The 12856-nt window shown below is 42.7% G+C and overlaps 1 protein-coding gene across 1 annotated transcript; it reads left to right on the plus strand.

Annotated features, from left to right (window-relative positions):
• On the plus strand, positions 1–12617 carry LOC136499921 (probable cytokinin riboside 5'-monophosphate phosphoribohydrolase LOGL3). The gene is made up of 7 exons (XM_066495407.1): positions 1–200; positions 3746–3843; positions 3951–3978; positions 11676–11775; positions 11964–12034; positions 12117–12260; positions 12375–12617. The coding sequence occupies exons 1-7, from the start codon at positions 93–95 to the stop codon at positions 12615–12617; spliced, it is 792 nt and encodes a 263-aa protein (XP_066351504.1). The 5' UTR covers positions 1–92.
• Positions 12618–12856: the final 239 nt, after the last annotated feature.

Genomic DNA, 12856 nt, shown 5'->3' on the forward strand with positions numbered 1-12856 from the left:
GCTAATTAAAGCCTTATATAAGGCCCTGGTGTGGTAGTGCGCAGACTAGAGAGGCCACGGACCAAGACAGCCATTGTGTGGCGGCCAGGAAAATGGTGATGCAGTCCAGTAGGTTCAGGAGGATTTGCGTGTTCTGTGGCAGCAGCCAGGGCAAGAAGATGAGCTATCATGATGCCGCTATTGACCTCTCCAAGGAGTTGGTATGTACCACAAAGTGTGTATCTCGTGATCGTATATATATCTACTATCTAGCTAGCTATTGCATGGTTTCTTTGCTTGCCATGGTCTGCCATTCATTCAGGCCTTGTTTTGTTGCACATCTATTCACGTTAATCCACATGCGTTGAGGATGATTGAAGTAAAAATTAGTTTAAATTTCATTCCAATCTACTACAATATATGTGGATTGGGGTGGATACATGTGCATCAAACAAGGCGTCACATATGAAGTGCAACTGTATAAACTAGCTAGCTATTGCACTATAATATTCATACGCGCCAATGCGGGCCGGCTACTATATTTCCCTTTCCACCTCATTATGCGGTGCGGTAGAACAAAGCATGCATGGATTGACTTTTAGATCAGGGTAAGCTAACTATAAAAATAATAAGTAGTGTTGTTTCTCTTCAACTCGAGTATTTCTTTCTACATTCGACTTAACCTCAAAGGGACTAAAGTAAGTGTTCACTGGCTCACTACTGGTGTTATTTCGCGAGCTATTGCATACATCTACAATATTCTAGGGCTCATTTTTTAGAGTCGTCAGAAAAAAAAAACATTTCTATGAGAAGCTGCACAAAAAAAAGTAAGAATACGATTAAAATAAGCTAGTCTCATCGAATTTCTGCGGTTTAGTATAAATAGGTGGTGTGCAAAAAGCGTGGCCAGAAATAAAAACTTAAAAAATGTAATGTTTGGTATTTAGTTCTTAGCTTATTTTGCCATAAACAAATTATAAGTTGTACCAAATAGGCCCTATATTTATTGTAGAAAGCTAGTATGAAGCTACGCATATAAATAAGGGATGATGATAGCCGCGAAGATGACCAGGGTCACGACACTTACACAATGGAAGGTCGATAACAATATAAATTGTGAACAATATTACAGTCTTCCACTGGTTTTCCAGAATTATTTAGGACCTGTTTGGATCACTAAGCTAGTTATTATTGGTTGGGGCTAAAAAATAGCTCAAATTAACTATAGTTGGTTAGCTAGTTTGGTAATGCTTAATTCACGGCTTTTGACTAAAAAAATTAATCAATATATTAGAACTCCTGCTTGATGCGCTAGAGTTGATTTTTAGATAGCAAACATAGCCCATGTATGAAACATGCCCTTATTACGTTGGGTCCCGCGATCCAAATGCCAAAGGCCAGATTTGCCCCTAATTAATGAAGCTTTTTTTAAGGGAATTAATGAAAGCTAGCAGTATAGATTTCCCGTAGTGAGTTGTTGTGTTTTATTTAATTTTTCTCCTTCTGCAACACATAAGTAGTAGCTAAACATATTATTTTGGCATGCGCAATAGCGGTTAAACGTGTATTGTTGTATATGTGGGGCAGGTTTCGATCAGGACTCAGGTACATATATACCGATTCTACTTTACCTCGAGGACACTAAGGGCCCAATAATAATATACAGTGGGTGTATGTTCCGTTCGAACGGATCCACCTACGGAATGACTTGGACCGACTCGTCCTCGTCCACTTTCGCTCCGCTTCCCTCATCCTCATCTCCACTCTGTGCCTCTGCCTCCGCGTGCCCACTCTGCCGCTTGCTCCCTCATCCCCACCCCTGGCTCACTGTCGCGATGCGCTCGACGGACGCCACGCCCGTGCCAGCTCGCTGCCACCTCGCCTGCCCGCGCTCCCTCCCTCCCTCCCTCCACGACCTCCATTGCTACCCCGCGCTCCCCAGCTACCTGGCTCCCGCTCCCCACAGGAGACGAGGACGACGGCGGTGGCTCCGACGAGGTAGGTCGGTCCATAACTGGATCTAAGCCCTCCTTCTCCTCCTCCTCTGGATCTGAGGGACGCGGCGGTGGCTAGGGTTCCGGCGAGCTCTGGATTCTATTCCCTCCTCTCTCCGGCGAGCTCGAAGGTGATGGGGCCAGGAGCTGGAGCAGCCTGCACCTCGAACCCATCCCATTTGTTGTTTTTGTACGTCTTTTTGTTGTTTCTACGTGTTGCAATAGGATTTTTGCGATGTTGCAACAGATAATTTTCAAATGTTGCAATAAGGTGATTCATGTGTTGCAGAAAGGGAGTTCTAATGTTGAAATTGTTGCAATAGGGGATTTTAAGTGTTGAAATTACCTTTTTCAAATGTTGTAGCGATGAAAGGTGATTATTGAGTTGTTTCCATTTTTCCATGTGTTCATGGTTGATTTTGCGATGTTGCAGTACTACTGTTTGAGATGTTGCAGTACATACTTTTTGAATGTTGCAGTACATAATTTTTGATGTTGCAGTACATAATTTTCGTTGTTGCACTATATAGTTTTGCAATGTTGCAGTATTTTAATTCCAATGTTGCACTACATATTTTTGCGATGTTACACTTGAAGTGTTTCGTGCTCTTGGAACAAGGGTGCGGTGGGGAACGGGGACAGGAGCACGACCCTTCCCGTCGCTGAGGAGGCGTAGGCCGCCGGTCGCCGCGGAGGCCGCAGGGCACGTACGCGTGCGGGGAGGGAGGTCAGCGCGGTCCGCATCGTCCATCTCGTGCTCTCGTCGGTCATCACGGTCAAATCTGTCTGGGATAGGAACACAGTGGGGAACGGAGCACGGTGGGGGACAGGGGCGCGACACAAGGAGTACGATATGACCTGTGTTGTGTCTGGACGCCGCTAGGGGCCGGACGTCCGGGCGCTAGGAGTCGTTGATGATGGTCTGGCAGGCGGCCGGGGTGGTGACGATGTGATCCAGTGCTCTGTCTCCTGCGGCGGAGCTGGATAGGACGACGGACGGACGGTCGCTCTCGCTGGCTGCGTTGCCTACTATTCCCAAGCTGACTCTTTCACTGTTTCACATGCAACAGAGTTAGGACTGTGCGCTGGACGCCCTACGTACGTACTCGTTTGGCTGTCGGATCCGGATCATTTTCATTTCAACGATGGATGCACGTACGGCCAATGCGGTCGATCGTCTGTATCGACTGTCTTTGTCTACTGATGACTTGTACTACTGATTAGCAGCTGTCATATGCCATGCATGCATGGGATGACCTGCAGCGCCTCTACTCGCTCGCTGTTGCTGCTGGCCTGCTGCTAGCTAGCTCATGTCCTTGTGGTCCACCGTGCATCCACGCAGGAGTAGCCATGTGTTATATTGTGTGTGCGTCCGTGACACAGCTCTCTGCACGGTGGACCACAAGGACATGATCTCTTCGGACGCACGCAATACATGCATTGTCTCCACTTGAAAGGTTTCTTCCGTATTGAAGTCACAGTGCAAGCTACATACTATGAGTACTTGCTAAAAATGGACTCGATCAGCGCGCTCTGAGAGATGCAGATGTGTGCGTGCTGGCGGCACGTTAGCTGCAGGCAGGCTGCAGTGAGACTGAGAGCAAAGACAACCAGCGCGCGGTTATCGAGTGTTTTGCTACTGTTATCCACTAGTACAGTACAGTGCCCTAATATTTTTGTTTTTCGGTGCTGCTTGCCGAAAGCGGTTATTTATATATATAATATAATGGACTGTTTCGTTCCTGTTTTTCGGTGCTTGCATGCAACGACAGGTGTCCAGGGGCATTGATCTGGTGTATGGCGGCGGAAGCTTGGGCCTCATGGGGCTCGTATCGCATGCGGTCCACCGCGGCGGCAGGCGCGTCCTCGGGTACTCATCCGTTGATCCTGATCGATCCTCATGTCTCTAACCATTGAGCATCCTAGCTCGATCTATTATATTAATTTATATTCACATCTCCTTGTGTTGTGCTGCAGGGTCGTTCCGACAGCTCTCACTCCCGAGGTTGTATATGTACTCATCAGTCACATATATATTCATATTATAATGTTGTAGCGATACAATCATAACCACAAGATGGTGCTTCTGAATGTCACTCTACTAAAATGCGTGATCCCAACAATTTTCATTTTCGATCAAGTTTAACTAGATTTATACGAAAATATTACCAACATTTGTATATCCTATAATATGTTTATTATGAAAATATATTCCACTATTAATATGATGATAGCATCATAAATATTAGTATATCTTTGTATACATATTTGATCAAACTTATAAAAGTTTGACTCCTCGACGTGATGTGCAATTTTTTGGACGGAGGGAGTAGACAATCCGAAAATAATTATCTTTATAAATGAATTTTCAGAGGAGGGCCTTCTACTAAGCTAAGGTCGCCTCTAAAACAACCATTAACAAAGATATGCATCTTGAGTGTATCGTCTCTGTAAATTAATTAACAGAAGTGAGCTTCTGAAGATGCTCCCCTCTATAAATAGTTGTAAAAAAATCATAACTATCACATATAAAATTGGATGAAGATGAACTTTATATCAAAAAGTTAAAGATCAATGAGATCAACATCTTTATAGTAGACAAGTTTTTTATTTGAATTTATTTACAGTGTCAAATTTAGTTTCAAGTTCTCAAATTTTTTGAGATTCAAAATTAGAATTTTCTAACGACCTTGGATGTTGACAGGATCTAGACCAAAGTTATAGCCTGAATGCGATCTATAGCTTTGTAGTTTACAAGTTTGTTTATTTAAATTTTTTATGTATTTAAGTTTAAGATTTTAAAATTTAAATTTAGAATTCTCAGTTGACCTAGGATTTTGACATGTTCAATACCAAAGTTGTAGTTGTCGATGTGATCAACAACTTTGTAGTTGACAAGTTTGTGATTTGAAGTCGCTTGAAGCCTCAAATATTTATTTGAAGTTCTTAGGTTAGATTTTGACATTCAAATTTTCAAAGAATCTCGTATGGGACAAGTCATATACTAAAATTGTAATGCTGGATACAACCTAAAACTTTGTAGTTGAAACTTTTTTCATTTGAAGTCATTTAGCAATCAAACTACCCAATACAATATTAGCTAGGCCAAACTACCCAATACAATTTTAATAAGTGTTAATACAAAAGGACATCATTTAATTCAGTTAGAAGTGAGTGTGTAGTACAGTAATAACGAGAGGTTGCACAAGACTATACGTGATGGTATGTTTTATTTTTTGAAGATCATTTACAGAGATAGCTAGGTGTAAACGATCTATTAATAGAGACCATCTGTCCGCCTCTCAAAATGCTTTTGGTAGTAGTGTCAATCAAATGGTATTCTTTGTTATGAACGACGTATAGGAATATAAAGTAAAGAATCAAGCCACAGAGGAGACACACGGTTTAACGTGAAAAACCCCTCCGATGTGAAGGGGAAAAACCACGGGCACCAGCCAGCAACAATCTCACTATCTCAAGAGTTTTTTGGGTTACACGCCTATGGCGGCTTACAAGAGAATCAAGTCACCACGAAACCCTAGCAAGGGTGTATATACCGTACCGTATCGCAGGGGGCTCCGCCCCCCGCACCCCCCGAGCACAGGGGCGAGACTTGATGGGCCGGCTTCAGACTCCGCTACGCTCTGCCCCAAGCCTCCGGCGACGGGCCTCCGCTTCACTCCGTCAGAAGCCCAGCCTATATCCTAGAGTGAATTTGGAACAACTCCAACAAACTCCACCTTGAGACAAATTCATCTTGTATCATAAATCAACCCTTCATCCTGAACATAACAAAGATAGAAAACCACTGGTGCCCACAATAGTCTCTTGGACTATCCAATTAAACCAACTAAGCTTGAGCACAGCTCAAACTTAGCAACAGGAACAGGCTTTGTCATCATATCAGTAGGATTATCATGAGTACTAATCTTGCATACCTTCAGCTTACCTTCTTCAATCACATCACGCACAAAATGATACTTGATATCTATGTGCTTAGTTCTCTCATGGAACATCTGATCTTTAGTGAGGTAAATTGCACTTTGACTGTCACAGTGCAAACTTATGCCAGATTCAACTCCACAAAGCTCAGCGTACAAACCTTTCAGCCAAATTAATTCTTTGCACGCTTCACAAATAGCCATATATTCTGCTTCAGTAGTAGACAAAGCAACAACTCACTGTAAAGTAGCCCTCCAACTCACAGCACAACTGCCAACAGTAAACACATAACCTGTAAGTGATCTTTGCCTGTCCAGATCAGCAGCATAATCAGAATCCACATAGCCAATAAGACCCTTATCAGTTCTTCCAAACTTTAAACAGGAATCTGCTGTGCCTCTGAGGTACCTGAAAATCTACTGAACTGCCCTCCAATGTTCTTTGCCAGGATTAGACATATATCTACTAACAAGACTCATAGCATATGACAAATCTGGACGAGAGCAAACCATGGCATACATCAAAGACCCAACAGCACTAGAATAAGGAACCCTTGACATGTATTCAATCTCTGCATCTGTACTAGGACATTGAGCAGCTGACAACTTAAAGTGAGGTGCAATAGGGGTACTAACAGCCTTAGCATTTTGCATGTTGAAACGCTGAAGAACTTTCTTGATATAATTTTGTTGACTAAGAAATAGCAAACCAGATTTTCTGTCTCTACTAATTTCCATACCAAGAATTTTCTTAGCACTACCAAGATCTTTCATATCAAAACCACTACTCAATAGCTTCTTTAACTTAGTGATTTCAATCTTACTCTTGGCAGCAATCAGCATATCATCAACATATAACAGCAAATATATAGGTGATCCATTAACATGCTTGATGTAAACACAGCTATCATACTTAGATCTTTTAAAACTGTGTGCTAACATAAATGAATCAAACCTCTTGTTCCACTGACGAGGGGACTGTTTCAAACCATACAAGGATCTCTTCAACTTGCACACATATTTTTCCTTGCCAGGCACTATGAACCCTTCTGGTTGGTCCATGTATATGTCCTCCTCAAGCTCTCCATGCAAAAACGCAGTCTTCACATCTAACTGCTCAAGCTCAAGATCATGTGAAGCAACAATACTAAGGAAAGTACGAATTGAACTGTGTTTTACCACTGGAGAGAACACATCATTGTAGTCAACACCTGGAATTTGACTGTAGCCTTTAGCAACTAACCTTGCCTTATACTTTGGAGGCTCGCTTGGAGATAAACCCTCCTTTCTCTTGAAGATCCATTTGCAGCTGATGGTCTTCTTATTCTTAGGCAAAGGTATAATCTCCCATGTACTGTTCTTCTTAAGAGACTGCATCTCCTCATGCATAGCAGAAATCCAATTCTCAGTATCACCACAACGAATAGCTTCTTTATAGGTTGCTGGCTCATGAACATTCTCCACCTGTTCAGCACAACTCAAAGCATAGTAAGACAAATTACACTCTTCAATAAGACGCTTAGGAGGTGCAATTGTCCTTTTTGACTTGCGTTGAGCAATAGGTAAATCCTCCTCTAACTGCAAAATAGGAGGAGTTTGCTGAACATCATCATGAGCATCATCCTCAGCAACATCATTATCATGGTCACCATGCTCATCAACAGGCTCCACCTGCACACCTATATCATCATCAACATGCTCCACCTGCATGCGCATACGCTGCAGCTCTTTTTCTGGAACATGATCTGAGGGCAAACTGTCAGTAAACATCACAGATTCATTGAAAACAACACTCCTGCTCATAAAAGTCTTTCCTGTTTCAGGATTCCACAATTTATAGCCTTTGACTCCCGAACTATAACCAAGAAAAAGACACTTAACAGCTCTAGGCTCTAATTTTCCATTATCAACATGAGCATAAGCAGTGCATCCAAAAACTTTCAACTGTGAACAATCACCAAGGAAAAGACACTTATATGAGATGTGACTTTGGCACTACTACTCGGGAGGAGGAAGATGTTAGTTTGGAAGGTCAAGTAGTGCCTAGGAAGGATACCTTTCGATATTTAGGATCAATGCTACAGAGGGACGGGGATATTGATGAAGATGTTAGCCATAGAATCAAAGCAGGGTGGATGAAGTGGCGGCAAGCGTCTGGTGTCCTATGTGACAAAAGGGTACCACAGAAGCTAAAAGGCAAGTTTTATAGGACGGCGATTAGACCTGCTATGTTGTATGGTGCAGAATGTTGGCCTACAAAAAGACGACATATTCAACAGCTAAGTGTCGTGGAAATGCGTATGTTGCGTTGGATTTGCAGTCATACAAGAAGGGATCGAGTTCGGAACGATGATATACGTGAGAGATTAGGGGTAGCGCCAATTGAAGAAAAGCTTGTCCAACACCGATTGAGATGGTTTGGACATGTGCAACGGAGACCTCCAGATGCACCGGTGCGTAGTGGAATCCTAAGTCAGGATAGTAACGTGAAGAGAGGCAGAGGAAGACCGAAGTTGACTTGGGTAGAGGCAATAAAAGGAGACTTGAAAGGATGGAATATACCCAAAGACTTAGCCTTAGATAGGAGTGCTTGGAAGACAGCTATTCATGTGTCTGAACCTTGATTGCTTCTGTTGGGTTTCAACTCTAGCCTACCCCAACTTGCTTGGGACTTAAAGGCTTTGTTGTTGTTGTTGTTGTTGTTGTTGTTGTTGTTGTGAATAATCAGCAGGTGTACCAGACCATATCTCAATGGGAGTTCTTTTATTTAGTGGAATAGAAGGCGACCTGTTTATCAAGTAACAGGCAGTATTAGCAGCTTCAGCCCAAAAATGCTTGCTCATCCTGGCATTAGACAGCATGCAACGGGCCTTGGACATGATGGTTCTGTTCATGCGTTCGGCCACACCATTCTGTTGTGGAGGATGGGGTATGGTGTGATGCCTAACAATGCCTTCTGATCTACAATAATCATTAAATTCACGTGAATAAAATTCTCCACCATTATCAGTACGAAGCAATTTTACCTTCCTTTCAGTTTGCCTTTCTATCATTACTTTCCAGTCCTTAAAAGCAGCAAAAGTATCATCTTTCTGTTTCAGAAAATAAGGCCGAACCCTTCTAGAGTAATCATCAATAATTGTAAGCATGTAACGAGCACCACCAAGTGAGGACTTACGGGAAGGACCCCATAAATCAACATGAACATAATCAAGAGTACCTTTAGTGGTGTGAACAGAAGTGTTGAAATGTACCCTTTTATGCTTCCCGAAAATACAATGCTCATAAAACTTTATTTTACTCGAAGTGCAGCCATCCAGCAGGTTTCTCTTCATCAATTCTGCCATACCATGGTGGCTCATATGTCCCAAATGCATATGCCAAAGGTTAGTTTTACTAGGTTCATCATTAGTAACAGCAGCAACAGCGAAATCAGAACCAGGTAAAGTACACCCTCTAAGGACATATAACTTTGCAGAATTAAGATCACCTTTCAAGCAAACAAGAGAACCTTTTGATACCTTTAGAACGCCATCTGAACCGGAATATTTGTAACCTTCTGCATCAAGCGTGCTCAATGAGATAAGATTTCTGGACATCCCTGGTATATACCTGATGTTTTTCAGCGTGCGTGTCATGCCATCATCAGTCTTGATCTGAACTGATCCAATCCCCACAATGTCACACGGGTTATCATCTCCCATCCGCACAACATCCCCTTTCTACACAGGCTTATACGAGCTAAACCAATTTCTGTTAGTGCAAATATGAAATGAACATGCGGAATCGAGAATCCATTCATCATGACCAGCAACACAACCAGCAAATACTACCAGACAATCTCCAGAATCATCATCAGACGCAGCAGCAGCAACAGAGACCTTACCCGCCGACTTTTGTTTCCTCTTCTCCTTATTCTGTACTTTTCTGCAATCCTCAACATTATGATTTGTCAGCTTGCAATAAACACAGAACTTTTTATTACCATGCGGGTTGGACTTTGAACGGCCTCTCCTTTCGTAGTTCTTTCTACCATCATTGCCATCATTGGAGGATCTGTTTTCAGTTCTGCCTCTCACATGCAAAGCATCGCCCTTGGAGGACGACGTCCCGTCATTCTGCACCATGCCTCTCATCTTCTCCCTAGACTGGAGAGCCTCATAAACTTCCTTTAGGGTTAGTTCATCATGGCTCAAAAGTATGGTGTCACGAAAATTTGCATACGAATTTGGCAAAGAACATAGCAGTAAAAGACCTAAGTCCTCATCATCATACTTCACCTCCATCGACACTAGGTCGGCGACGATCTTCTTGAATTCAGCGATGTGGCTCATCACTAAATCCTCCTCCTTCATCTTCAGGGTGAACAGCTTCATCTTCATCTGCATCTTACTGGTTAGATCCTTGGACATACAGATCGATTCCAGTTTCAGCCATAGTTCTGCAGCAGTTTTCTCTTTCAGACACTCCTGCAAAATATCATTATGAAGATGCAACTGAATTAGGGCGAGCGCCTTCTGATCCTTGCGGATCTCTTCTGGAGTCCACTCGGCCTTCCTCTTTCCGAAACTATCCGGCGCCGCATCATAGTCATGAGTCTGCGCCAGAATCCCTCGCATCTTGACTTGCCATAGCGAGAACCGCGTGTCGTAGTTCAGCAGCGGAAGATCGAACTTCATCGACATCGTCATGAACCCTAACAGCAACCAAAGCTCCGGTACCACTTGTTATGAACGACATATAGGAATATGAAGTAAAGAATCAAGCCACAGAGGAGACACACGATTTAACGTGGAAAACCCCTCCGATGTGAAGGGAAAAAACCACGGGCACCAGCCAGCAACAATCTCACTATCTCAAGAGTTTTTTGGTTACACGCCTATGGCGGCTTACAAGAGAATCAAGTCACCACGAAACCCTAGCAAGGGTGTATATACCGTACCGTACCGCGGGGGGCTCCGCCCCCCGCACCCCCGAGCACAGGGGCGAGACCTGATGGGCCGGCTTCAGACTCCGCTACGCTCCGCCCCAAGCCTTCGGCGACGGGCCTCCGCTTCGCTCCGTCAGAAGCCCGGTCTATATCCTGGAGTGAATTTGGAACAACTCCAACATTCTTTTTATAACAAAATTAATCAAATGATCTTCTTTTTATAAGAGAATTTATAATTATCCTGAGATGAATTAATTGGCTAGTGGGCGTGCATGTCACTTGTCACCTAGCCAACCTGCTTCCACCTATTACAAAAATGGTAAGGTTTAAATCTCTTCCTCTAGTCGAGTTTTTTTTTGTAAGACTGAAATCGCAAGCAGTTTGAATCTTAAAATATGTGTGCTCCTTATATTTTGGGACATAGAGAGTAGGAACTTCTCTCTCTCTCTCCACAAAAGAATGCAATTCTCGTATTTCGAGAAGTAAAATAATTCAAATTTTGGCTGAAATTATATAAAAAAGTACAAACATTCATGATACAAAATAAATATTATTAGATTAATTATAGAATATATTTTTATAATAAATTTATTTAGAGACATAAATGCTAATAGTATTTACTATAAACTTGGTCAAACTTGAGCTAGATATTGACCAGCATGGATACCATAGTTGTATTCTTTTATGGAGAGGTGAAGTACTTGATAGTTAAATGTGAGATCCAATACTAATTTTATATAGTGAGATAATAAACCATTCTGTCACCTTGACAAGGACATGAGTATAAACGCTAGAACCCCCTTATGAAAATTTTAACGTCATTGTTGTCAGATAATTGGAGAGACAGTGGGAAAGGTGATGTTGGTAGAGGGTATCCACCAACGGAAAGCGGAGATGGCGAGGCAATCCGATGCCTTCATAGCGTTGCCTGGTGAGTAGTGGCACTGCTACTTGTGCTATGCGTCGGGTCTCTCTTTCAATGTTGACTCATGTGTTTCCATGCACTTTGCCACATGACAGCAGGCTAGGCCGGGCAATTGAATCATCACCGGTCATAGCTCTTTCCAATATTGTTCTCACTGTAAATGTGACTGTATCAGCTAAATTGTTATGATTCAGGAGGATATGGAACACTGGAAGAGCTATTTGAAGTGATCACATGGGCACAGTTAGGCATCCATCATAAGCCGGTAAATAATCAACAAGCTTCTATATATATGTGCACTGAAGCATGCCGCAGTGTCTCTAATTCACTGAGAACTCTTCATCAAGATTGGCCTGTTGAACGTTGATGGCTATTACAACACCCTGCTGGCATTCATCGACCAGGCCATGGAGGAAGGCTTCATCAGCCACATCGCCCGCCAAATCATTGTCCATGCGCCCAACGCACAAGAGCTCATTGAGAAACTTGAGGTACCTAATAGGCTAAAACACATTCAAAAGCAAGGCTTGCGATAATATGTATATATAGCCTTTAATTTGTTCAGAACTAACAACTCCTAGCTGCATCATATGATGTGAATGTAGGATTATGTCCCATACAGTGACATAGTTCCCGCTGGGCTCAACTGGAAGACGGAGATTGTGAATGATCCAGGTGATGACTCTGGAATCAGCATTGGCACAGATGAAATTTTGCTGCCTCTGGAGGAACCACTTTTATCTCCAATAAAAGAGAACAACCTTCCAACTGCAGATAAACCCACTGATGACTCAGGGACAGTCGGACAGGAGGAGACGTTAAACGTTATGCTGTGTCGTCCCAAGTAGGGAGCTCAGCATGTATTAGTAGTCTATAAAGGCCCTGAGATTACCTACAGCCCAAGTGCATCAAGGCCTCTAGAAGGTTCCTTTGTTCCAAAGCCCTGTTATATTGTTGTTTTCCAAACTACAGAGAGATTGAACAAGAGAGCACAATAATATGTATTGGGATTATCCTTGGCCCTTGGGCCTTCTTTTGTTCTTTCATTTCTACTCATGGAATGCCTAAGAAGTTAGGAATGGTGTTG

This window comes from Miscanthus floridulus, chromosome 13 (assembly GCF_019320115.1).
Source record: "Miscanthus floridulus cultivar M001 chromosome 13, ASM1932011v1, whole genome shotgun sequence".
NCBI lineage: Eukaryota > Viridiplantae > Streptophyta > Magnoliopsida > Poales > Poaceae > Miscanthus > Miscanthus floridulus.